General features: G+C 44.9%; 1 protein-coding gene across 1 annotated transcript in view; it reads left to right on the forward strand.

The window, feature by feature from the left end:
* The window catches only part of TRPM8 (transient receptor potential cation channel subfamily M member 8), a 90,751-nt gene extending 68,343 nt beyond the window's left edge, over positions 1-22,408 (forward strand). The window contains exons 21-25 of the mRNA XM_055587031.1: positions 1,106-1,296; positions 9,874-9,973; positions 11,056-11,089; positions 17,432-17,524; positions 20,556-22,408. Of these exons, the coding sequence (XP_055443006.1) occupies positions 1,106-1,296; positions 9,874-9,973; positions 11,056-11,089; positions 17,432-17,482 (376 nt within the window). The 3' untranslated portion in view covers positions 17,483-17,524; positions 20,556-22,408. The remainder of the gene's footprint in view (positions 1-1,105; positions 1,297-9,873; positions 9,974-11,055; positions 11,090-17,431; positions 17,525-20,555) is intronic.
* The last annotated feature ends 5,001 nt before the right edge of the window (positions 22,409-27,409 follow it).

Genomic DNA, 27,409 nt, shown 5'->3' on the forward strand with positions numbered 1-27,409 from the left:
AACACTCATGCACCATGTCAAGCGATGGCATCAGGCAGTGACAGGGCAAACAGGCTCTGGAGTGGGTCGCAAGGTCCAAATTTTGGCTTCCTCACTTCCCAGTTGGGCAACTCAGACAATTTACTTACCCTGCTTCTGCCTCTGTTTCCTGATCTGTTAGTCATAGCACTTATATGCTACAGAGTTGTTTGCAGATTAAATCAACTAATATAAATAGACTGCTGACAACAGGGTCTGGTAGATACAAGTGTTGGCTACCTTGCAATCTTGGTTTAATTTGCAACCGATAAGTCAGTAGTATAATCAGACATTTTCCCAATAAATAGACATCCTAATTTTCCTTATTGGGATCTCTTTCTCCCTATGAACTGTGATTTACACAGTGGGATGGGATTGTAAGTAAAAATCCAAGCCTTATTATTTTCACTCACATATAAGCATTTCCCCAAAGTATAAAAGTTAGTTTTAACCGTAATTTTTAATGACTGCATAATGTAATCATATGGATTAGCCATAATTTGTGGTAAATTTTCTTAGTGTTGAACATTGGTTGTTCCATGCTGCTGGGTGGATGGTGGGGGCACCAGACACCCATGAATGTATAACCGTTTCTATATTCTCTTTTCTCAGTGTCTCCTTATTCTTAGGTTAGATTTCCAGAAATAAAATCAATGGGTCAAAGGGATAAATATTTTTAAGGCCCTTGATAAATATTAACAAACGGCTCTCCCAGATCGTTTATAATTAAACTCCCACAATGACATAGGCAAGTTATTCCTATGAGAGTCATCCCCTTGGGCCTCTCAATATGAAACATGATACCGGACTAACGGACAAAGAGGACCCTTGAGAGGTCTTGAAATAGGAGTCATTTTAAAGTTCATTGGACAATCTTTTGTGATTAGCAACAACAACAAGACAAAAGCCAGATCTAATTTTGACCCAGCATGAACGAAAGAGTGCCTGGGTTGTTCAGGCTCTGATACCAGCATGGATTTTTCTCTCCTGTGTCAGTGAGAGCTTGATACCAATGTTGCCGTATTCGGCACTGGAACAGCCAGGCCTGTGGGAGGCTGAGTCTCGACTTTCTCTCCCCTCCCGCCAGCTACACCGTGGGCACCGTCCAGGAAAACAACGACCAGGTCTGGAAGTTCCAGAGGTACTTCCTGGTGCAGGAATACTGCAGCCGCCTCAACATCCCCTTCCCCTTTGTGGTCTTCGCCTACTTCTACAAGGTGGTCAAGAAGTGCTTCCGGTGCTGCTGCAAAGAGAAGAACATGGAGCCCTCCGCCTGCTGTGAGTGGCTCAACCCTTGTGCTGGGGCCCAGAGGCAAGGGTTCGTTTCTGGGAGGGTGTCTGGTCCACATCTCAACAGTGGGGTTAGTCACAGTTATTTCAGCACTCACAGTGGTGTGTCCTGAGACTTCTCTGATGGCCCAGTGGTTGAGACTGAGCTCCCAAGGCAGGGGCGGGGGGCCTGAGTTTGATCCTTAGTCGGAGAACTGAGTGAGATCCCACGTGCCACACAACCGAAAAAAAAAAAAACCCAAGTGTTCGTCTGTGAAGGTCAGGCATCGAGTCCCCTAGTGACTTAACTCAGGAGGAAGAGTAGATTAAGAAAGACATCTAGATCTGCTGGGACAGCCTTGTTCCAGGGGGCTCGCTTTTGGACGGACATCATAATGGTGTAAGTAGGATGTTGAACAAACACAATGGGTGGGATAGTGTCAAAATGTGACTTGGTTCTTGCTCTCTGTTGCTTCCGTGACATTTATTCTCTGGGAAACCTTAGGTCTGATTCTGGCAAGGCTCATTGTTGCAGAAGCCAGTACTTGAGAAATCAAGCACCACACTCGGAGAGTTGGAGAATTCAGGTTTATTACGCTGATGGGCCCAGAGGAGTTAACACTCCAAGCTCTGAGCCCCGAACAAAGGGATTACAGAGTTATAGACACAGACTGTGGTGGGCAACACTAGCTGTTAATAGGCTGGTTTAAACTAAGGGGTTTCATGCATGCAGGAATAGCAGTCAAGATGGGGAAGGGGATGCCTGGCCTGGACAGGCATGATTAAGCAGGCCTGCAGGGGCTGGGCGATTGCAAAGAGCAGGAACAAGAGTGAGTGAGATAAACTCAAGTTCCTAGTATTGCAAGTCCCCACTTTCTGAGATTACGTGACCTATGTGATCTAGTCTTTGCAAGGGGCAAACTGAGTTACAGAGGCAGAACAAGAAGGAGGTTATGTCAAATTTTAACTTTTCCTCTTCATTCATGACTTTTCTGGTTGCTCTTAGAGAAAATCTTCCGATGACCTTACTTGGTTAAAGAATCTCAGTTTAGGAATTGAGACCTGCTGTCCAATAGATTAACCAGCCCGTTCTCCATCTTCCAGAGGGGAGGCCTCCCCTTAGCACCCTTCTCAGCTGGTGGACTCGTCAGGAAGGGTGGGCCACTGGCTTTCCTCTCTCCCTGCCTCCTGCCCACTCACTCATCAGCTGCTCTAACTGACCTTCTGTGGGTTGGAGCATGGGAGAAGGGAGAGGAAAGAGCAGAAACCCTCTGTGGAAACAATGGTGCTGCCCTGGGCTGGCTCTGTGCCCTCTGGCCTGTGCGTGTTTCCAGCTGACCCACGATCATGTGGCGCATGGTGGGTCCTTCAGCTGAACCCTGCCCGACCCCTTCACACCAACCACTGCTCCTGGGGTCTGGCAATGCTTTCTCTGGGGGCTGCTCCCCGACCCAAGCCTCTGGTCTCCAGGGGTGTCTTCTGCACACTCTCCCACACTGCCTTCTGGAAGGCAAGAGTCCACACGGCCGTAGGGTTTGCTCTGTCTCTCTTGCATGCTTGCCCACCTCCTCAGCCCTATTAGACTCGAGGCAGGCAGTTCCCCACCAGCCCCTCTGCTCGCCCCGGCTGTGGGAGCTGGACTCTGACCCTTGACCCTCGGTCACACCGGGTTCCACCATCTTTTTGGCTGCAGAGAACCCACATTCAGCTCTCTCCCCCGAGACCCTAGGGTTTCCTAATGCCCCTTCCTCGAGCCACTAAGCTGGGCAAGTGTTCCTCACCCACAATGTGTTTCTATCAGATTCAGCCCAAAGGAGAGAGAGGCCTAGTTTCATTCCTCCGGATGTTTGGACGCGAAGAAAGAGTGGGAAAGAGCACCACCAGCTCCTGTAGCTTGTCCTCTAGCCTCAGGCTTAAGTGGGGGCTCCATCTCGGGGTGGGAGTGGGGCGCAGCTGCAGGGCAGACATCTGCACATTGACGGGGCCCAGACCCTTTGGGGTCCACATGGATCTTTCCATTTCTTTTAAAAGTCAGAAGGAAAAGCAATAATTTTTAGGTGACAGAAAATCTATTGGTACATGTGTGGGAAGCCACCACTTCCCTGGTGACTCAGACGGTAAAGTTCTGCCAAAGGTGCGGGAGACCCAGGTTCAGTCCTTGGATCAGGAAGATTCCCCTGGAGAAGGAAATGGCAACCCACTCTAGTACTTTTGCCTGGAAGATCCCATGGTCGGAGGAGCCTGGTAGGCTACAGTCCATGGGGTCGCCAGGAGTTGGACACAATTTCACTTTTACTTTCATATATGTGGGTGCATGTTCAGTTATGTCCAACTCTCTGTGACCCCATGGACTGTAGCCTGCCAGGTTCCTCTGTCTTCATGGAATTTTCCAGGCAAGAATGCTGGAGTGAGTTGCCTTTTCCTTCTCCAGGGGATCTTCCTGACCCAGGGATCCAACCTGTGTCTCCCATGCCTCCTGCATTGGCAGGTGGATTCTTTACCACTGAGCTGCCCGGGAGACCCCTATTGGTATATACTTGTCTTTATACCAACCCAGTCATATAATCTTTTAAATATTTTCTTCATCCAGGAAGGAGCCCATGATGGCAGACGTGCCAGTGCTGAGGGCCTGGGGTGACTGACTTATCTCAGTTGCCACAGACCAGCCCTACAGTAAAATTAGAAGTCCTGTATCCCAGGGACTCCATCAGTTCAGGGACTCACAGAGGTCATCAGTGGCTCTGTGTGCTGCTTAGGGATGCAGAGTTGATGACCCAGATTGGACTCAGCCCTAGAACCTGTGAGATTTCCATTCTCTCTCTCTTTTTTTTTTTTTTGAGGAAAAGCCAAGAAGGGTCTCACTGAGTCTCTAAGAAGATCTCTTGTATCTTATCTAACAACTCCACGAGACCTGGTTGCTTGAAACAGCTACTTTTTATCTGCTCACTGACTGGACTTCCCCAGTGGCTCGGACAGTAAAGAATCTGCCTGCAATGTGGGAGACCTAGGTTTGATCCCTGGGTTGGGAAGATCCCCTGGAGGAGGGCATGGCAACCCACTCCAGTATTCTTGTCTGGAGAATCCCTGTGCACAGAAGAGCCTGGCAGGCTGCAGTCCATGGGGTTGCAAAGAGTTAGACACGACTGAGTGACTAAGAATGCACGACTACCATCATGGGATTCATGTTTCATTTTGGGCCAATCATTCCTGTCTTTCTAGTATATCCCAAATATTTTGATGATTCAGAAAGTAAAAACATGAATTTTACTAACCTAGATATGATAATTGGCTGTAATTAAGAAAAATTTAATTTGCCAAGAACCATCATTTTTTTTGTTTGATTCGTGCAAAGAAAAATGGGGGAAAGATACTCAGGAGTATGACTTTCAGTATTGTTCATAATTTGCTTCTGTGTTACCCCTGCAGCCATGATCCCCTAAAGTCTGGCTTTCAGAATGTAAATGTACAAGGACCCCCATCTCATGTCACAGTTTAAAGAATCCTCATTGTCGACTCTTTTAACAGCATTATTTCAAGATGTTCAATGTCACTTTGGGGATGTCATTAGCTATCACATGTATGTAATTGCCTTTCCTAATGAGGAAAAGTGTTTTGACAATTTGGATAAGTTACCATCTTTCTTCTCATTGTTTTGCTGTGGAAGACAGAGTGAGTCATTTCTAACCAAAAGAATGAGAAGTCTTTATATCAGGGATGGGAATTGAAAGCTGAGACCTGGAATTTGTACTCAAAGACTACACCCAAAGATCAGGGGCATGTCATGAAGCATCTCAGAACTACCTTTGAGTCTGTTTTGAAGCCATGTCATGGATGAATGTCTGTAGAACCTGTGGGAGGGCTCAGGGGACCAAACCAAGCCTGCAGACTTGGAGGCAAATGCAAAGTAAATTTAGGAAATGTGTTGCCAACTAAAGTCTTTGGCAACAAGTTTCATACTTCTTCCTGAATGGTTACAGAGAAAAAACAAATGATGGAGAAAGGTTGTGGGGAGGAAGGTTTGATGAAGTATAAAGGCAAGTGAAAATGAAAGTAAAAGTCACCCAGTCGTGTCCGACTCTTTGTGACCCCCTGGACTATACAGCCCATGGAATTCTCCAGACCAGAATACTGGGTAGCCTTTCCCTTCTCCAGGGGATCTTCCCAACCCAGAGATCGAACCCAGGTCTCCCGCATTGATTGTTTGCCAGTTGAGCCACAGGGGAAGCCCAAGAATACTGGAGTGTGTAATCTATCCCTTCTCAGGGGATCTTCCCCACCCAGGAATCAAACCAGGGTCTCCTGCATTGCAGGCAGATTCTTTACCAACTGAGCTATAAAAGCCATGTCTAACAGTTAGTGCTGTCTGGAAATAATGTGGTGCCTTGTGAGGTAGGGAATTCCTCATCACCAGTGGGATTCCAGCTGGGGGTGGGGAGGTAGAAGGGCTCCATGGGAGGAAGGTCTGCTCTCCAGCCCAGAATCAATAGAATCAGGAGACGTGATGTATGGGTGAGGACAAATCAGTGCTTTGGATTCAGGATGGGCTGAGAAGGCAGGATAAGATGCAGATATCCTCCCCAAACTTATTTGTGATTAAGCATAATAAGAATGTAAATGTAGAAAACAGGCATGTGGACACCGGGGGCCGAGGAAGGTGAGGGTGGGGTGAATTGGAGATGAGCTGTCTGGTGGCGTCCCATTCCCGTTCCATTTCTGTATTCTTCCTGAGACTAAGAGCTGTCTGGAGAAAGCGTTGTTGGCTCACTGTTCCTCCAATTGTGGCGAGCCCTTCAAGGAGACAGGTACAGAATAATACCGCTCATTCTGACGTGTTGCTTTCTCTAGTTGATGCTCCTGTCCACTTGCTGGCCAGGTTTGGGGATGTTCATTCATTCATTCATTTATTTTTTATTGGAGTATAATTGCTTTACAATGCTGTGTTGGTTTCTTGGTGAGCACACACACACTACCCTGTGTAAAATAGAAAACTAGTGGAGAACCTGCTACAAAGCACAGGAAGCTAGTTCAGCACTCTGTGACGACCTAGAGGGGTGGGAGGGAGGCCCAAGAGGGAGGGGATACATGTATGCGTATGGCCGATTCACTTTGTTGTACAACAGAAGCCAGTACAACATTGTAAAGCAACAAAGCAACATTTGTTGGTCAGTTGCTCAGTCGTGTTTGACTGTTTGTGGCCCCATGGACTGCAGCACACCAGGCTTCCCTGTCTTTTACCATCTCCCAGAGCTGGCTCAAACTCATGTCCATCAAGTCGGTGATGCCATCCAACCATCTCATCCTCTGTCATCCCCTTCTCCTCCTGCCTTCTGTTTTTCCCAGCATCAGGGTCTTTTCCAATGAGTTGGCTCTTCTCATCAGGTGGCCAAAGTATTGGGGTTTCAGCTTTAGCATCAGTCCTTCCAATGAATATTGAGTGTTGATTTCCTTTAGGATGGACTGGTTTGATCTCCCTGCAGTCCAAGGGACTCTCCAGAGTCTTCTCCAATTAAAATAGATAAATAAACAAAGTGAAAACAAATCCCCCAACCTGGCCAGCAGGTGGACAGGAACTTCAACTAGGGAAAGCAAAGAAGGCAGAAATGAGCTGTGTTCATCTGCAACTGTCTCCTTGAAGGGCTCACCACAATTGGAGAAACAGTGAGCCAACGACGCCTTCTCCACACAGTTCTTAGTTTCAGGAAGGAATAAAGACATAATGGGGGATGGGGTGGAGGACAGGGTCCTCCAGCCACAGTGCAATGATGACAGAAGACAGGGAGCCAAGAGCCTCTTTACTCCCTGGAGATTTTGGGGCATCTGGTCACCACCTGCCCTCTTGTCTTTCTTTTGGGATGGCTAATTCCTGAACCACAGCATTCTGTGGCCGTCGACTCCCCTTACGGTAACTCATTTCCTACATTTGCTTTGCATTTGCCTCCAGTGATAGGAGAATCATGGGGTTTAAGCTTCACATAGCTCTTCTTTAGAGAAAAATGCAAGATTTTTCAAATAACTTTTCAGAAAAGGTAGACTCCAAGCTTCCCTCTTTAGTACTTTTGGGGCGATAATTTCAAGTGATAGTAAAATGTATGCTACCCAGTGATTACAGTTTTATAAAACCCATCGCTTTTCATGAATGAAAAAGTATTTATTTATAGAGCATTTGAAAAATACAGAAAAGCTCAACTGAGGGTAAGAGCAGTTGGGCTTCAGACGGTGAAGAATCTACCTGCAATGCAGGAGACCTGGGTTCAATCTCTGGGTTGGGAAGATCCCCTGGAGGAGGACATGACAACCCACTCCAGTATTTTTGCCTGGAGAATCCCCATGGATAGAGGGACCTGGCGGGCTGCAGTCCATGGGGTCACACACAGTTGGACACAACTGAGTGACTAAGCACAGCAGCACAGCACATCTAGAGATAAATATTGATAGCATATTGGTATTGATTCTGTTTTCCTTAGGTGGTTGTATGATAATTTGATTGCTGTGTACATACATATTCAAAATATAATTTGCTCATTTAACTAATAACCTCCCATAGAACATCTCCCATCACCATAAATATATACCTTTATGACAATTTTTAGCTGTGGAATATTCCAGCCTGTGAATATACTGTACTTCATTAAACCAATCCCTTGTTAAGCATGTATGGTTTCTCCTCTTTGGTTACTATGTCACACTATGATAAGCAGTTTTATATATTCATTTTTGAGTGCATCAGTGACTTTTTTTCCCTTTGAATTCTTTCCAGAGGAGAAATTTCTAGACACAGTGTATGTACATGTTGAAGTCTTTTGATATGTTTTTTCCCATCCCATCCCTCATTCCCTAAGGCTGTAACAGTTCACAAATTTTTCCCAGTATATGGGAAACCTGTTTACTCACCTCTTTGCCAACACACGGTACAGTCATTATTGTAGACCCTGCTCAGTTTCCAGTTTTGTTATGAAAATGCTATGTTATTGTCTCAGTCAACATTTCCTTGACTCTTAGAGAGGTTGGACATTTAGTCATTGGCCATTTTTGCTGTCTAGCCACCTAGTTCAGGAGCATCTATCCTTTTCCAGTTGATTATTAAGTTCTCCTATTGGGCTTCCACATACCTTTAGTTTGAGGAAAACAAATTGAGAATGACTTTGCTTGGAAAAATCCAGTTAAGAGGAATTCAGTTAGGAATTATTTTTTTAAGTGAATGACCACCATTGAAAAATAAATCTGGATTTGCTATCTGCGATCTGCTTCAATTCTGCCCCTTGCGTATTGGTTCTGCCTTTGACTCCCAATTAATTCTGTTTATACCTAGGAAAATCTTATAACAATTCCTAAACTCTAACATCTTGAAGAACAAATTTAAAACTAAACACTGCTGCTGCTGCTGCTGCTAAGTCGCTTCAGTCGTGTCTGACTCTGTGACCCCGTAGACGGCAGCCCACCAGGCTCCCCCATCCCTGGGATTCTCCACGAAAGAACACTGGAGTGGGTTGCCATTTCCTTCTCCAATGCATGAAAGTGAAAAGTGAAAGTGAAATAGCTCAGTCGTGTCCAACTCTTAGCAACCCCATGGACTGCAGCCTACCAGGCTCCTCAATCCATGGGATTTATCTTATCTCAGAATAAGATAAAGTGCATGAACGTATGCACTTTTCTTTCCCCACAAATTCATATAGAGGATTGCTGTCCATTGCACTAGTCCTGGAAACACAGGTGACACGTTGATCTGTTCTTTTGTTTGCATGCCATCTGAAAAGCTAAGTCACTGTAAAAAGTGTTAGTTGCTCAGTTGTGTCTGACTCTTTCTGACCCCATGGACTGTAGCCCCGGACTCCTTAGTCCATGGAATTCTCCAGGCAAGAATACTGGAGTGGGTTGCCATTTCCTTCTCCAGGGGAACTTCCCAACCCAGGGATCGAACCTGGGTCTGCTGCATTGCAGGCAGACTCTTTACTGTCTGAGCCACCAGGGAAGCCTTACTGTTAAAAAAAAAAAAAAATGAAGTAAAAATCTTGCTGGAACATTCCCCAGGCCAATTTTGCAGCACACCTGGGTTAGGTGAGAGGAAAAGACTAAACATAAGATTTTCCTTGAGGTCTACACCCAGATTGCATATTTCAAGAGGATAGGAATGAAGTCCAGGGATGATTCTCCTCTCCTCCAAAGTTTCTACCCCAGCATTAGGTTGAGAATAGACAATCCATCAGTAATTATCCAACTGAATAATCAGTGTAGCATTCTGATGTCATCAAAATGGGATGTAGGAAATGTGAGAACCAAATCGACTAGTGAAATGATTTTGTTAAGTCACAAGACACACAGATGGGCTATGGCTGGATCTCGGTTTAGAATGAAAATTACATTCCTATTTCATGCAAGCTCCAATTCCTCATTGTTACCAAGAAATTCATTACTCTTCCATTGCTCTGCTGCAGTCACTAGTGAGTAACATTAGTCAGATCAGCCTGTGCAGGACGAATCCAATTCCTTTGGTTCCAGAGTATGGCAAAATGCCTAGCAGGTGTTGATTTAGAAGGGAAGTGGGTAAGTGAAACAATTTGAATGTTTTTCTTTGTCTCATTATTCAAGGTTTCAGAAATGAAGACAACATGACTCTGGCATGGGAGGGTGTCATGAAAGAAAATTACCTTGTCAAGATCAACACAAAAGCCAGCGACCCGTCAGAGGAGTATGTCAGCTGTTTATTCCTGCTTTGCGAGGCTCCCCTTGTGTAGGGAACCTAGCAGATCACAGGCAGCTTACTTGAACAAACTCTGTGTAAAGAAAATCTGCACCAGAGAGCAGCAGCATAAGGCTCAGACAGCCAAAGGTGACAAACAGAAGGGTGTGTCAGCCTTCCAGGAAGGGCAAAACCTCCCCACCTGCTATCTGATGGCCCTCCTGATTGCAGGGGAGAAAGAGGTGTTGATATTTGGAACTTGCAAGGCAACGCCATGGACCGGGTGCCCAGAGCATGGGTCCCTGTGCCATAGCTGCAGAGGTGAATACTGGGAAGATCCACAGATCATGGGCAGCAGTCATTACTTCACAGGGTCCACACATGTATCTCTGCGAGGAAGAAACAGAGAGATTAGAAGATGGCAAAGCCCTTGGGTTGATCTGTCACAGACTTTTGTCCCTGAGAAGTCCTGAGCATCCTCTATGAGGCACATGGAGTTGCTGTAAACATCCCATAGAACTAGACACATAACTCCCTCCATAGATGGTCCACGAAGAATGTGGGCTGCAGGGTCTCCAGGAGCATGCCCTTTGAACTTAAAGTGGGGTTAACAGGGTTAATAGTCAAAGTGTAATTCTAACGGACAGCTCCAGACACACCTCGGAATTCGTCTAAGGAAGGGTAAACATAAGAGCAACTACTCCCTTTGTTAGGCTTAACACAGCTATCGGGAGCATGGGACGTGAGGCATACTTTTCTCTTTGAGCAATGAGGCAGAGGCCTCTATCCTCCTCCGTCCCTGGACTCAGAGATCTTAGTTTTGGAAGGAAGGAATGGACATTACGTGTCATCTTCCACCCCCCACCCACATCAACAAAGGTTGCATCAATTTGCTGTCCTTCCAACTGGGACAAGAATGCAATTCTGCTTTGATTGGGTATTTGGAAGAAAGTAAAAATGATAAAAGCAGCTGATGTTAATTTAGTTGAAGATGAAAATGATCTGTATTTTGTTCTTTAAAATGGAGCCTAATAACCCTTTTTTTTCCCTCCCTCTCTCTCTGTTCTCTCTCTTTTTAAACATCTTTGAAGAATAAGGCATCGTTTTAGACAGCTGGATACAAAGGTAGGGTCCTGTTTATAGTTTGGGAAATATTTTTTAAACTCTATTATCTTTGAGCTTTCAGCTAGAGGCCAGTGTCCAAAAATAAATGAAGTTAATTGTTTTGAAAAATGGATATGACCCTCTTCTGTGTTCAGTTGTCTTCGTTCACTGTGTAAAGTCTGACTGCTGGGACAAAATTGCTTCTCAGATGTTCCTAGCCCACGTGGGAATAGTCCTGAATCCCATTTCTACAACGTCTGAAATTTCTCCTGCTTCTGTCTAACCCAGGACCCCATTTCTCTTTTTCTCTCAAGAGAAAGATGCTTGCAATGACAAGGAGCACCAGGCAGGCTCAGAAAAGCAGCTTGGGAGCCTGGGAGCCTCTATGCCAGTCTTTGTTGCCATTCTAATTTGTCACCTACTGAATTTGAATTATGAATGCATGAATACACACATAAATGTCAAGCCTAGAGAGGGAATGCCCACCTCCATCCTGAGCTGGGCAGCTGGAAATTATGATTTGGTTCAGGAGAAGTGGCATTCGATTCATAAATACTGGCTCCCTGTTAGACTCTGAGGAGGAGGTGGTGTCTCTCTTATCGTGGCGTTTTGAGGATGGGCCCTGGGTGTTGCAGTCACATGTCACATTTGCTGCTTCCTGCCTTGCTGCCCCCAGGATGTGCCGTTTCACTGCTGATAATACCCCATCAGGGGTGGCAGGGTCTCCAGTACCCAAATCCCCTCCTGTAGGAGGGTCTCAAGGAACATTGAATAAATGAACCAAAAGTGCTCTTTTCCGAGCTCTAACTGATGATTTATCCAGTCCACAATTCCTTGCATATGTATTTCTGTGTTAGTTATCAGCAGCATGTAAAACATCTGAGGCCATGTGTCTGTGGGTCTCCCTTCCTGCGCTCTGGTCCCGTGCAGGATGCTGAACTGATGCCTGGAAGCTTCCTACCTGTGCCCCCTGCCCCCATGGCTTGTCTCTTCCTTCATCTCCTTCCCTCCGCTGGAGCCGCCTGCTCCATACATTGGTGTCAACCACTCAGGATGATGGTACATTCTGTGTAGAATGTTTTTGTCACAATAAGCTTTACTTCCCTACAGTTTAGGGACTTCAAACAACCATCTTATTTCCCTCTTGCTTTTCTGGATCAGGAGTTTGGAAAGGGAACAGCTGGGCAGTTCTTCTGCTTCTTGTCGTCTCAGCTGGGTTTACGGGGCTGGATTCAACTGGCAGTAAGGCCGGGACCTGGCCCCTTGGTGCTCCTCCTCATTGCTTTTCTCCCCACATGACCTCTGATCTATGTAGCTTGGCCATCTTGGGTCAGTTCCCTTTGTTCCATAGGGGCTGGCTTCCAAGACTGAGGAAGCGCTCCCCAAGGTGGGACCTGGACCTGGCATGACATTGAGTAAAGAAGCCCCAGGCCAACTGAGATCTAGCTGGGGGAAGAGTTAATGCCACGCGTCCATCCTCTACCCCTTGAGATGGGAGTGACGCATAGACATGGAGAGACGTGACAGCTATCTTTGGAACCACACCATCACACAAGAGTATATCCTGTTTCAACTGCTCTCCTTCTGATGTTGTACTATTGCTGGTTTTTAATTGAGTGACTAGGAAGACCCCTAGTATGCTAAGGCTATATATCGTCACCCTGCTCATTTAACTTCTATGCAGAGTACATTATGAGAAATGCCAGACTGGATGAAGCACAAGCTAGAATCAAGATTGCTGGGAGAAATATCAATAACCTCATATATGCAGATAACACCACCCTTATGATAGAAAGTGAAGAGGAACTAAGTGAAGGAAGAAGAGGAAAGTGAAGAAGAGCCTCTTGACGAAGGTGAAAGAGGAGAGTGAAAAAGCTGGCTTAAAACTCAACATTCAGAAAACTAAGGTCATGGCATCCAGTCCCATCACTTTATGGCAAATAGATGGGGAAACAATGGAAACAGTGACATCTTTTATTTTCTTGGGCTCCAAAATTACTCCAGATGGTGAAGCAGCCATGAAATGAAAAGATTGCTTGCTCCTCAGAAGAAAAGCTGTTACAAACCCAGACAGCATATTAAAAAGCACAGCATTGCTTTGCCAACAAAGGTCCATCTAGTTAAAGCTATGGCTTTTCTGGTAGCCATGTATGGATGTGAGAAATGGACCATAAAGAAGGCTGAGGGCCAAAGAATTGATGTTTTTGAACTGTAGTGTTGGAGAAGACTCTTGAGAGTCCCTTGGACTGCAAGGAGATCCAATCAGTCCATCCTAAAGGAAATCAATCCTGAATATTCATTGGAAGGACTGATGCTGAAGCAGAAATTCCAATCCTTTGGCCACCTGATGTGAAGAGCTGACTCATTGGAAAAGTCCCTGATGCTGGGAAAGATTGAAGGTGGGAGGAGAAGGGGACAACAGAGGATGAGATGGTTGGATGGCATCACTAACTCAATGCATGAGTTTGAGCAAACTCCAAGAGATGGTGAGGGACAGGGAGGCCTGGTATGCTGTGGTCTGTGGGATCTCAAAGAGTTGGAGATGACTGAGCCATTGAACAGGGAAGACACCATTGGGCTAAGTGCCATCAAAGCAAACATGGCCCCCAAATTTCATGAATGGACCCTTTGTTGAATGTTTTGAGTGTGGGAGCATTTTCAGGCAGAATTATGTAGGATTAAGTAGGAATAACATTTTGCAGTATCAGGCGTGTTTTCCAGATTGCCTGAGTCTACAGTATCAGGGAACAAGGTCAGCAGCTGTGAAGATCCTAAGTCCAGAGAGGCATGGAGTGTTCTAGACTAGAGAGGGACAGTGTGAACGAGGGGGAACCCCGAGTGGGAAGAAGGGGGAAGTTATTCGTCCTGTGAGGGAACTTGTTGACCTCTTTTAGGGATGTGTTTTATTCCCCCACAAACCTCTGGGGACACTCCCTTCAAAGAGCCCTCTGAGCAGTCAGAGTGGCCACATAAGAGGGACTTAAACAGTTTGGCTTGGGAATAGAGGTATGAGGCATGTGTCTAGATGTGTGTGTCTGTATGTAGAGAAAACGGGCTATTTTTGGTTATTCTGTTGCTTTACTTGTGAGTCCATTTGAGGTGGCTTTGGAGAGAGTCGATGGAAAGTGGACTTGGGGTTGAACTCAACCTTCTGTGTGCCTTGCTGGGGGGCATGCAGAACCTGGGCAGGATGGCAACATGGGGATGGAGCAGAGTGGGACTGGGGTCAGAGGTCAGCCGGACATCTGGGCACTGGTCCAGCTGAACTGATTCCCAGGGTTCAGGGAGGCCTCCTAGTCGGTGAGCTTCTGGGAGGGTTGGGGCGATCTGGTGGTGGGGGTGGTAGGCCTGAGCAGTGGGGGCTGTGGGGGCTGCTGAGGGGGTCCCAGATGGTTGCAGTCACAGTGGGGGCTGTCCACACATACGTGTGAGCCTGGGTTCTGTGGGGCCTTCAGGGGAGGGCCTTGGGTCAAGGCCCCTTGGCGTCTCTCTGGCTGTGGAGCTCAGCCTCTTTGTGGCTCTTATAAGAAGCCCCCCACATGCTGCATTTTGCAGGTTTTGGTAGAATTTAGGCAGATCCCTTCAGTGTTCTTGCCTGGAGAATCCCAGGGATGGAGGAGCCTGGTGGGCTGCTGTCTATGGGGTCGCACGGAGTTGGACACGACTGAAGCGACTTAGCAGCAGCAGCAGCAGCAGCAGGCAGATCCCTGGGAAATCATAAACCACACAACACAGAGCCCTCGGCCCCACCCACAGATTTCACTGCCTCTCTCCCCTCTCTTGGGGCTTCCCTGGTGGCTCAGATGGTAAAGCGTCTGCCTGCAATGCGGGAGACCTGGGTTCGATTCCTGGGTTGGGAAGATCCCCCGGAGAAGGAAATGGCAATCCACTCAGCAGCACTCTTGCCTGGAAAATCTCATGGACATCCGAGCCTGATAAGCTACAGTCCATGGGGTCGCAAAGAGTCAGACACGACTTCACTTTCACTTTCACTTTCTCCCCTCTCTAGTCCTGCCGCCACCCTCTCTCCTTTTTATCTCCTCCCCCATCCTCTGTGCCTTCTCCTCTGAACAACAAAAAGTTTCTCCTTCATATCCGAAGAGAATTTTAGGGCTGGCCACTTGTTTCTTGAGCAAGCTCTTGATGTCTTCAGTTCAGTTCAGTTCAGTCACTCAGTCATGTCTGACTCTTTGCGACCCCATGAATCGCAGCACGCCAGGCCTCTCTGTCCATCACCAACTCCCGGAGTTCACTCAAACTCACATTCATTGAGTCGGTGATGCCATCCAGCCATCTCATCCTCTGTCATCCCCTTCTCCTCCTGCCCCCAATCCCTCCCAGCATCAGAGTTTTTTCCAATGAGTCAACTCTACGCATGAGGTGGCCAAAGTATTGGAGTTTCAGCTTTAGCATCATTCCTTCCAAAGAACACCCAGGGCTGATCTCCTTTAGAATGGACTGGTTGGGTCTTCTTGCAGTCCAAGGGACTCTCAGGAGTCTTCTCCAACACCACAGTTCAAAAGCATCAATTCTTCGGCGCTCAGCCTTCTTCACAGTCCAACTCTCACATCCATACATGACCACTGAAAAAAACATAGCCTTGACTAGATGGACCTTTGTTGGCAAAGTAATGTCTCTGCTTTTGAATATGCTATCTAGGTTGGTCATAACTTTCCTTCCAAGGAGTAAGCGTCTTTTAATTTCATGACTGCAATCACCATCTGCAGTGATTTTGGAGCCCCCCAAAATAAAGTCTGACACTGTTTCCACTGTTTTCTCATCTATTTCCCATGAAGTGATGGGACTGGATGCCATGATCTTCATTTTCTGAATGTTGAGCTTTAAGCCAACTTTTTCACTTTCCTCTTTCACTTTCATCAAGAGGCTTTTTAGTTCCTCTTCACTTTCTGCCATAAGGGTGGTGTCATCTGCATATCTGAGGTTATTGATATTTCTCCCGGCAATCTTGATTCCAGCTTGTGCTTCTTCCAGCCCAGCATTTCTCATGATGTACTCTGCATAGAAGTTAAATAAGCAAGGTGACAATATATAGCCTTGACATACTCCTTTTCCTATTTGGAACCAGTCTGTTGTTCCATGTCTAGTTCTAACTGTTGCTTCCTGACCTGCATACAGGTTTCTCAAGAGGCAGGTCAGGTGGTCTGGTATTCCCATCTCTTTCAGAATTTTCTACAGTGTAAACCATACTAAACAGTGTATTGAAGTGGTTTTACTGCAACAAATATAGAGATTTCTCCAAAGCCCTCCAGTAAAAAAAAACAAAAACAAAAACTCCATCTCATTCTTACACCAGAAAACAAAGTCATTCCTTGACCTTAAATCTGTAAGTAGGAATCTTACTATGCCTTCTTTAGTTTAGGCAGCCCTCATGGTTTCTTTTTGTCCTTTTCTAACCTCACAGTTAAATTATGAGGTTAATACTGGAAAGAAGCCATAGTTAAACTGAGAGTTTTCCTTGAGTGAATGATATAGCACGTTGGAAACCAACTGTACAGAGATTGCTTTATGTCTATAGCTTTTATCAAGTGTAACAATATGGCTTGTAATTTGAAGTGATCTTTATCATCTTCATGTATCTTGTGTAAAAACTTGTGAAATATGCATGTATTGAAAATAATTTTATCATGCCTTTTACCTAAATTTGTTTTGCTATTTATACTGTGTTTTTGGTGAGGGGAGACACTTTATTTGCAAAAACTTGATTAATATTATATTATTTTCATTAGTGTTATGCTTTTATCAAAGCAAAGCTTTATTGATATCATTTATTGGCATTAGTTACATATAACATTATGATTTATATGTGTAAATTTATATCTATATATAGGTTATATATTATTTCTGTGTTGTTAAAAATCTCTCATTTCCATGTGGGAATCACTAGTGATTAAGATCTGTGCTTCCCTGATGACTCGGCGGTAAAGAATCTGCCTGTAGTGTAGGAGACACAGGTTGGATCCCTGGTTTGGGAAGATCCCCTGGAGAAGGGAATGGCAACCCACTCCAGTATTCTTGCCTGGAAAATCCCACAGAGAAGCCTGGTGGGCTACAGGCCATGGGGTCGCAAAGGAGTCGGGCATGACTTAGTGACTAAACAACAATAGCAAAAACTAATCCTAATTGGTGCTAATGCTTATTTACTAGTGATTTGATTTCAGAAAGTCTGTAGTGAACAAGCTCTGAAATATCACCTGTCTGGTATTCTGCCGTACTCCAGGCATGGGCCATACTTCTTATTTCATGTACAGTTAATCTGTTTCATGGAAAAGCCTTAGAGTCAAGATTTAACCTTTAAGTTGGAAAATTGATCTTAAGACTGGTTCTGTTTTTCCCCTTTCCAAGCTTAATGACCTCAAAGGTATTCTGAAAGAGATTGCTAATAAAATCAAATAAAACCGCATGGACTCTGATGGAGAAAAATTTAATTCTAGCAAGGTAAGTCATTTTAATAGCTTTCTTTTTTTTTTGATCTGAAAATTTACATATTTTGAGACTAATTCAAAATCATTATATTTTCTCAGTTATTTTATTTTCACATGTGATCAGATTTGCAAAATAACACTGGTGTAAAAAAAACAATCAAGGGATATAGAAAGGATAAAGGTGGAAACCCACCTCCCATAACTCCCCCTCATGCCCCCACTCCAAGACTGTTCCCTGGTCCAAGGTGAGCACTGATAGCATCCTTTTGAAACTCTAAAAAAAAACTTGCAAATTGTACAGCTATTTTGACATTAATTGAATCAAGATCAGACTATTCAAAGAGTTGGCCTTTTTTTTTTTTTTCTTTAACTTAACTCTAGATCATGAGTGTCTTTACAGATCTGTGCTTCAAATATGTACCTCATTCTCATGGTGCATCATTGATGATTATTGCTGTAGGGGATACACAGAAGTCTGGGTCTTTTGGTTGGTTTATTTTCTCTCAACAAATTCATGTTGATCACATCTTACTACCAAAAATGTTTTAGTAAAGCTTTTAGATTTGGGGGGCTTCCCTGATAATTCAGACAGGTAAAGAATCTCCCTGCAATGTTGGGAGACCCTGGGTCAGGAAGATGCCCTGGAGAAGGGAATGGCTACCCACTCCAGGATTCTTCCTTGGAGAATTCCATGGATAGAGGAGCCTGGCAGGTTACAGTCCATGGGATCACAAAGAGTCGACTGAGCCACTAACGCTTTCTTTCACTTTCAAGGTTTTTAGCAATAGCTCATTTACACAATAAAAATGTAATTCAGTTAACTGGCAAAATTGAGCCCAAGGCTTTGCACCATGATCTGAGCATTTACTTTAATTAAGTTTTCTCAATACCTGTCCAAATGCTGAAACCAAATGTTAACAATGTTGTTAGGGAGTTGTAGAGCTAGGAGGAAACAGCTATGAGCATTCCATTTGATTAGAATTTTTTTGAGAAAGTGAATTGCATGGAATGGAAACACAATTAAGGCTCCCTTCCACCTTCCCTCTTCCCCTTCGTGTTTACTGAGCACCTTCTAAGTGCTGAGGCTCAGACTCTGATTTCTACCTTTGCATACATCCTCTCACAGCAGAATTTCTATTCACAGAGTGGCTGTGTTATAAGGGTAACTGTATTAGGACCTATTTGGTTTATCTGGTCACTCAACACTTTTCCTTGGGTTCTGACAATTACAGATCATATTCTAAGCCCTCTATCCTGGAAGATTTTGTAAGGGCAAGATTGGCGCATATTTTATTTGCATATTTATTTTGTGTGGAAGCAGGGATAGCCTCGCAAGTTGCTCAAGAAAACAAACCTTGTACATTTAGGAAGAATGCATTTCAACTCTTTCATCATGGTGTTTCACGAACACAGTATCATACTTTACAGTAAATTATAATTCGAGTTTTGAAGCATTTGTTATTTTGTTTATGAGCTGAGCCATAGAAAGAGCAATTAGGAAGTGATGAAACAATCCAAAATGATTAAAAAATCCATAGAGGTGTAACAATCAGAAAAGATGTACTCATCCACCTCTTAAAGCTCTAATCTCATCTCTTTTTTTTTTTCCAAAAGTGTTGACTATGAGGAAAATGAGCGCATAGACTGGTTTCTTAGCAACCTGCTCTTTGCTTAGACTTAATTTTTTTTAAGGTAGGGAGAGTTAATTCATTGGTGAATGAAGATGAATCGGGAGAAGGACATTACTTCATGTCCGTGTGGGCATCTGTGAACCTGGAGATGAGAAGAGCGTGAGAACACAGAGGCCTGAGATAGTCTTAACCACAGATATCTTTAGAAACAGTGCGCTTGGCACGTCCAGCTTGTTGGTATACTTTTTACTTCTGGGTAGAAGATCTATTTTCTTTTTTTGATGTCGTCTGTCTGGCATGTCCTTAAGAAGTTCGCAGAAAATGTAATTTTATAGGCAACCACCTACATGCTGCTAAAATATATATTTTTTGATTTTTTAAATTGAAGTATTGTTGCTATAAAATATTATATGTTATAAGTGTAGAGTATAGTGATTTGCAATTTTAAAGGTTAATTCTTTAAAAGTTAACTCTATTTATAGTAATTATAAAATGTTGGCTACATTCCCCGTGTTGTATAATATATCCGTGTAGGTTATTTTCTACCAATAGTTTGTACCTCTTACTCCCCTCCCCATATCCTGCCCCTCTCTCTTACCTCTCCCCACTGGTACATGGGGCTGAAATATTATTATTGTAGTGTCTCTCTGATACTGCTTTCTCTAGAGAGGTGAGGATATCTTTCCTAGGAGTAGGGTCAAGGAAGTGAATGCCAACTCAAGCGGGTCTAGGCTGGGCACCAGTGAAGGCAGGGCAGAAGGGGACACCTGGGGACAAGTCTTTATCAATTTGCCCATCGGGGCTCTCCATCTTGAATCAGCCTTTGATCCAATAACTTGGGATGAGATGTTTGGGTATAAATATTTCTTCCTCCCATGCTAAAATGGAAAGGAAGTAAGAACCAGGGTGAGAGAAAGCTATTTGTTTTCTCGTACCCTAACACCTTCCCTGAGGACGGGATGGAGTGAAGGTGGGGTGGGGAGTACTTCCTTTGGGTACCAGAAATCGTTTGGTCCTTCCATAATCATCCATCGGTTCTTGTGTTGGCCGCACTTAAACTCTAGCTCATCTCTTCGGTACATTATTGCAGTTCTTAATGTTGTTATCAACTCATCCTTGTGCAGAAATCACTCAGCAAATAGGGCACTTGGAAGCTTTCTGGGTCTTTTCTTTGAGTTGAGTCTTAACTATAGTCATTTTGTTTACATTGGCAAAGTGGTCAGAACTCACCTCTTTAAGGGAGGAAAAATGGTCATGTACTCGCTCCAGTGCTGAAAGGCAACGTCTCAGTGCCTGGTTTAGGCACTTAGGCCCTCTGTCAGTATGTTGCCAGTGTGTTTTGGAGCCAACAGTGTCCTGAGAACAGAAGAGGGAGATGGCTCTTAAGGCAGTGCTCTCCCTTTGTTTTCACAGGTCGCATCAGATGTCTGCATGGAGAAGATTTGAGGGATCCTGCTGAACAGTTGCATCTTGACAACAGCTGTGTTTCTGACTAAGCGAGAATTGTTCAGGCCCCTGGGTGCACCTTGATGGCTTTAATCACTCCAGTGTGCTCAGTCTGAGGAGAAAATGTGTCCCCGATTTCACTCAAGAAAATGGATGTAAAGGAAGAACATTTCCTGCTTCCCCCAGGCCGCCCTGTTGCTCTCCACGTCTCCGGGGCCAGAGCCCCCTGTGGATGGTCTGAGCTGCCCTGTGTTCTCCCGTTTCCTCCTCTTGTCCTCCTTGGACCCATGCATGCTAGGGAATGTCTCTCCTAGGAATAGCAACCTGGTCCTGCTTTCTCTCCTGGATCCTTACTTTGTCTTCAACTGATTCTCTTTTGTTTCCTTTTTTTTTTTTTTGTAATATGTGACTAGCTGTCACAGTGTTAAACGTTTCTGCAGTCAGGTCAGATTCTAAGATGTGCTACAGCTAGAGGACTCTGGTTTTTTTCAGGAGAAACTCTTATCATTGCTCTCTATGATTTTAATCATTAAAGCAGGTGATAAAGCATCGTCTTCCTGGACGTGCCCCAGGAACCCCACTTGACGGAAGTACCCCCTTCCTAGCAGTGTGAAAAGGCACCTGAAGGTGACCTCCCCAGAGGCGCGTCTGATTTTGTTTTCACTGAGTGTCCCCCTGCTTATTATTTTCCCATTATAAATAATTCATGGGTATGATAGGAAATTCCTGGGTATTGTACAAAACGTAGACTATGAGGAAAGTAGAAAATATAAACAGTCTCATTATCTGAAGATAATCACTGCTAACAAGTCAGGGTGTTTTTCCTTTTTTTTTTTCTATGCATGTTTTATGTCTCTTTTAAAATTTTATATAAAGTCAGCATACCACATATACATTTTACATAAGCTTTTTCACTTAATATTTTATCCAAGATGTACTCCTTATATACAGGGTCTTAAACTTTATATTAACACTTGCTTGCTATTCAGTCTCTAGTGATTTCTGCTATGTTGGTCATTAAAGGTGGTTTCTTGTTGCCCAATGGGGTGAGCATCTATGCGTATGAATCTTTTTCCACAGTTGGGAAAATTTCCCATGGCTAGATTCCCAGGAATATGTACTTCTTATTAAACTATTTATAAGTTTTTTTCCAGAAATGTTTAGCAAATACGAATTGTTAGCTTGATATCAGTTCAGTTCAGTTGCTCAGTTGTGTCCAACTCTTTGTGACCCCGTGGACTGTGGCATGCCAGGCCTCCCTGTCCATCACCAATTCCCGGAGTGCCAGGCCTCCCTGTCCATCACCAATTCCCGGAGTTTACTCAAATTCATGTACATTGAGTCAGTGATGCCATCCAACCATCTCATCCTCTGTCATCCCCTTCTCCTCCCGCCTTCAATATAAGTCTTATCAAACTATTTATAAGGCTTTTTCAGAAATGTTTAGCAAATGGGAATTATTAACATGATACAGAACCTAGAACTCCTAAGATAAAATATTGCATTTAATCCTTAGTTTAGGAAGAAACCAGTATACTTATTTCAGTATTATAGAGGGTGAGGGCATTGGTATAGAATTCAAGGTATTATGTTATTGAATGCCTGTAGTCCCAGCTTTGTCTGGAAGTGGTGTTTTCTTTGCACAAAAGAAGTACATAAAGTTATTTTAACATTCGTGATTAGTTTTTCCACTTTGAATAGAATGTACTCAGTGGCTAAAGAAGAAAATCTTAGAAGGAAGCTATTAAATGATTATCTCATTAGAAAAACTACAAAAGCATGAACCAAAAAAATGTTTTTCTGTTTTGTCTGGGCAGTAGTTAAAATGACTCCTCACAACACTCATGATGTTTGTAGGGAATGAACACAAATAAAAGGTGTCTTTTTACCTAAACTTCTTTAATGACCTGACAAGGAATCTTAGTGGTGGGGATGATCAATTCATGGTTTTGGATTCTGAAAGGTGGAATAAAATTTACTTGGCAAAAATTGTCGATGAATCGAATTTTCAAGTTTTCTCTGTTAGCGAGAGAATTTTGTTTTTGTTTCACCATGGCAACTAGAAGAACTGCCTTTTCTGAATCCACCAAGACGAGGCTTGTGTTATCGCCATAGTGACTGGAAAAAAAAACAAAGTATTTGGCCCTGTCCATAAGACCACGTAGAGAATGACAACCATCCCAACCTTTTATCCTCAATTCAAATGGTGAATGTGAATAAAATCAGTAACTTGAAAACCTCCTAGAAGATGAAACTTAGCATAACTCTTGGCTGATCTCCTTAAATGTGCTTGTCCCTGTGTTCACGTTTTCACAGACTGTGCTTTTGTTAGTGTAAGAAATAGGCCGTGTGCACATCAATATCGTGAGTAAAAGCAACTGCTCCGTTGACGCTAATGACGGAGAACTTGAACGACGCGCGGAGTTCACTTGGGGGAGCTGCCCAGTTGTTTCCAGCTCGGCTTGCCTGGCGGAGGTTTTCGCGTGGTTCCTCTCCGTGATCTCTGTGCAGGACAAGTCCTTGTTTTGGGTGCAGCTCATGAAAACAGCACGTGTCTTGGCTGCACCTCTAATCAAAGGTGCTGTCTTTGTATCTGGTACTGAAGGTGTCCTGGGCGTGTGTACACGGCTGCTGTTAGCCTTGCGGCTTGGTTCAAATGACTGTGTTGAATTAAATGAGGAGGAAATGTCATGGGTTGCCTTTGTCATTCTTCTGAGAATGGAAAAAAAATACAGTCCCTCCCTTCAGATTTATTTCTATGGGGATCTGACTCGCAGAGTTACATGAGCTGACTTTGATAAGCAGATAACTCGAGCATTCTGATCGCATGCAAGCAGAAGGCTGTCCCCCATGGTTCTGATTCTTGCCATCAGGGCCAGGTTTGGATTCATGGTCACTTTTTGGTGCCCCCGGTTGGGCACCCATCTATATCCCCAGGGTCTCCAGCTTCTGTGACTTGGTGACACCCTGCTAGGTCACCACCCTTCAGATATGTGTGGCTGTTTCTGAACTTACAGGGTCTCCTGTGGGCTCAGGATCTGTCTTGGGGCCAAGATGGTGCCTTATGTCCACAACCCCACGTGCTCATGGAGGCTGGGGCCCAGACCCTGTTTCCTTGCGAAGGCAGAGTCCTCCAAAGCCACCTTGGTTCCAGACACAACTGGGGAATGTGTCTCCCGCCTGCCGCCCCACCCCTTCATGGTCCATGTGGTGGACTGAATTCGGTGGTTGTTATGGACACAGCCTCTGCCCACAGCCTCCACCTCAAAAAGAAAAGGCTTAGGAGTTGGCCCTTCTGTTGAGCTGGGGCTGGATTTTGGACACAAACATCCCATTGCCTTCCCTGACCCACCCCAACCCAGGCACACGTGGACTGGACAGGTCTCTATTCTCCTGAAGATGGAAAACATGAGGGGCAAAACGGCCTTCAGTGGCCTGTGCCATTCATCCGTCAGACCTCGGTGGATGTTTCTGAACCATAGTTTAGGATCAAGCTGGGGCTTTGGGACTCCATGGGCTCATTTATAGCCTCAAATTTTTAATCAATGTTTTTGCCCCTGCAGAAGTCTTGTTTGACTAGGAGCAGTTTCCCTTATTTTTCTCATAATGTGCAATGTGTTGTCAGTAAGTGGCCACTGTGAATACTTCCTGGGGATTAAGAATAAAATAAAAAATAAAAATAAATCAAAATAAGAAAGGAACAGGAGGCCCTGCTCTCCACCATCTTACAATCCATTAGAGGAGATGAAAGTGAAGTCGCTCAGTTGTGTCAGACTGTTTGAGATCCCAAGGACTGTAGCCCACCAGGCTCCTCCGTCCATGGAATTTTCCAGGCAAGAGTACTGGAGTGGATTGCCATTTTCTTCTCCAGGGGATAGTCCCGACCCAGGGATCAAACCCAGGTCTCCTGCATTGCAGGCAAACGCTTTACTGTCTGAGCCACCAGGGAGACAAGATTGATTTAAGATAAACAGGGACTTGATGCTTCCTGGTGCTGCTGCTGCTAAGTCACTCCAGTTGTGTCTGACTCTGTGCGACCCCACAGACGGCAGCCCACCAGGCTCCCCCGTCCCTGGGATTCTCCAGGCAAGAACACTGGAGGGGGTTGCCATTTCCTTCTCCAATGCATGAAAGTGAAAAGTGAAAGCTTCCTGGTGGCTCAGTGGCAAAGAATCCACCTGCCAATGCAGGAGACCTGGGTTTGATCCTTGGGTCGAGAAGGTCCCCTGGAGTAGGAGATGACTACCCACTCCAGTATTCTTGTGGAGAATTCCAGGGACAGAGGAGCCTGGTGGGCTACATTCCATGAGGTTGCAAAGAGTCAGACATGACTGAATGACTAAGCATGCATGCATGCATGATGCTGCAGGCAGTAAGCTGAGTGCAAAGGCCATGAGTGTGGACCCAGGAGGGACTGTGTGGGGTGAAGGGTCCAAGAGACACCTGATCTTGCGGCAGATGGAGGAGACTGGCTTCCCTTAAATCCCTCTGTGTTTGTATCAAAGAAATGCCTTGAGAAGCTCCCTGGGGTAGACAGCAAGACCCAAGTAGCTAAAGCCAGTCACTGACTGCTGTTCACCAGCAGGGCTGAGGTGTTTGAAGTTGTTGGAGGTGGGGTGGATTGTGGCAGGATTATTGAGATGGGGACAGAGAAGAAAGATGAAGGCCAGGAGGGGTGTATTAAGGGGTGTGTAGGGTGTTGTTCTTGGGAGTGCCTCTTTATGATGGTACCAATCATCAGGAAAGAAATACAAACCAGGAAGGAATCATGGCAGCAGACAGAGAACACGTGCAGGGACCATATCGCACCTAGAGCCACCCACGGGCTCACATCACACTGGACCACTGCAACATCCTTCTATGTGTCTCCGTCACAGCACCCCCTCCTCCCGATCCTTGGCCCTGCCTGAGAGTCATCTTCCTGACACTCCCCACTGAGCATCCCGTGCCCCGCTCATGAGTCTCCAATGGTTCCCCACTGAATTCCTGCCCAAATCCCAGAAAGGGAGCTTATGACTGGGGCAGTCTGGCCCCCACCCACCTCTGCAGACACACGATGTGACCTCCTGGCCTAGTCCCCAACCTCCAGGAACAGCTGTCCATGTAGCTCTCCTGGTCTGAGTCAAATGCTGTGTCTTCCTCCCAGCCTGTTTCTTACCACTGACCATCCAGTATCCTATATCCCAGGAAAGCCACACGCCTTCTGTGGTTTTGCTATGTGCCTCAATGGATCATTTACTAGGGAACAGAAATCTGGGACACATTAACCTTGCTGTGAATCCTAGTTTCACTGCTTTCTGGCTATGTGACTTTGGGAAGGTTACTTAAATTTTCTGTGCCTCAATTTCAGTTCAGTTCAGTCGCTCAGTTGTGTCCGACTCTTTGCGACCCCATGAACTGCAGCACACCAGGTGTCCCTGTCCATCACCAACTGCCGGAGTCTACCCAAACCCATGTCAATTGAGTTGGTGATGCCATCCAACCATCTCATCTGCTGTCATCCCCTTCTCCTCCTGCCCTCAATCTTTCCCAGCATCAGAATCTTTTCAAATCCATCAGCTCTTCACATCAAGTGGCCAAAGTATTGGAGTTTCAGCTTCAACATCAGTCCTTCCAATGAACACCCAGGACTGATATCCTTAGGATGGACTGGTTGGATCTCCTTGCAGTCCAAGGGGTGCTCAGGAGTCTTCTCCAACACCACAGTTCAAAAGCATCAATTCTTCTGTGCTCAGCATTCTTTATAGTCCAACTCTCACATCCATACATGATCACTGGAAAAGCCATAGCTTGACTAGACGGGCCTTTGTTGGCAAAGTAATGTCTCTGCTTTTTAATTTGCTGTCTAGGTTGGTCATAACTTTCCTTCCAAGGAGTAAGCATCTTTTAATTTCATGGCTGCAATCACCATCTGCAGTGATTTTGGAGCCCAAAAAACTAAAGTCAGCCACTGTTTCCCCATCTATTTGCCATGAAGTGATGGGACTGGATGCCACGATCTGAGTTTTCTGAATGTTGAACTTTAAGCCAATTTTTTCACTCTCCTCTTTCACTTTCATCAAGAGGCTCATTAGTTCTTCTTCACTTTCTGCCATAAGGGTGGTGTTATCTGCATATTTGAGGTTATTGATATTTCTCCTGGCAATCTTGGTTCTAGCTTGTGCTTCCTCCAGCCCAGTGTTTCTCATGATGTACTCTGCATATAAGTTAAATAAGCAGGGTGACAATATATAGCCTTGATGTACTCCTTTTCCTATTTGGAACCAGTCTGTTGTTCCATGTCTAGTTCTAACTGTTGCTTCCTGACCTGTAAACAGGTTTCTCAAGAGGCAGGTCAGGTGGTCTGGTATTTCCATCTCCTTCATAATTTTCCACAGTTTATTGTGATCCACAGTCAAAGGCTTTGGCATAGTCAATAAAGCAGAAATAGATGTTTTTCTGGAACTCTCTTGCTTTTTCAGTGATCCAGTGCCTCAATTTACTCATGTGTAAAATGACCTTCTTCCCTTCAGAGAGGTGGGAGGGTTAAATGAGGTAAGTTTAGAGGTGCTTAGGTCCAGGCTGGCGCTTCTTTACTGCTCAGTGAAGGCTTGTTGTTTTCCAGTCACTAAGTCGTGTCCGACTCTTTGTGACCCCACGAACTGCAGCATGCCAGGATTCCCTGTCCTCCTCTATCTCCCAGAGTTTGCTCAAACTCATGCCCATTGAGTCAGTGATGGTATCCAATCGCCTTATCTTCTGCCACCCCCTTCTCCTTTGACCTTCAATAATTCCCTGCATCAGAGTCTTTTCCGATGAGTTGGCTCTTTGCATCAGGTAGC

The sequence above is a fragment of the Bubalus kerabau genome, chromosome 6, assembly GCF_029407905.1.
Source record: "Bubalus kerabau isolate K-KA32 ecotype Philippines breed swamp buffalo chromosome 6, PCC_UOA_SB_1v2, whole genome shotgun sequence".
NCBI lineage: Eukaryota > Metazoa > Chordata > Mammalia > Artiodactyla > Bovidae > Bubalus > Bubalus kerabau.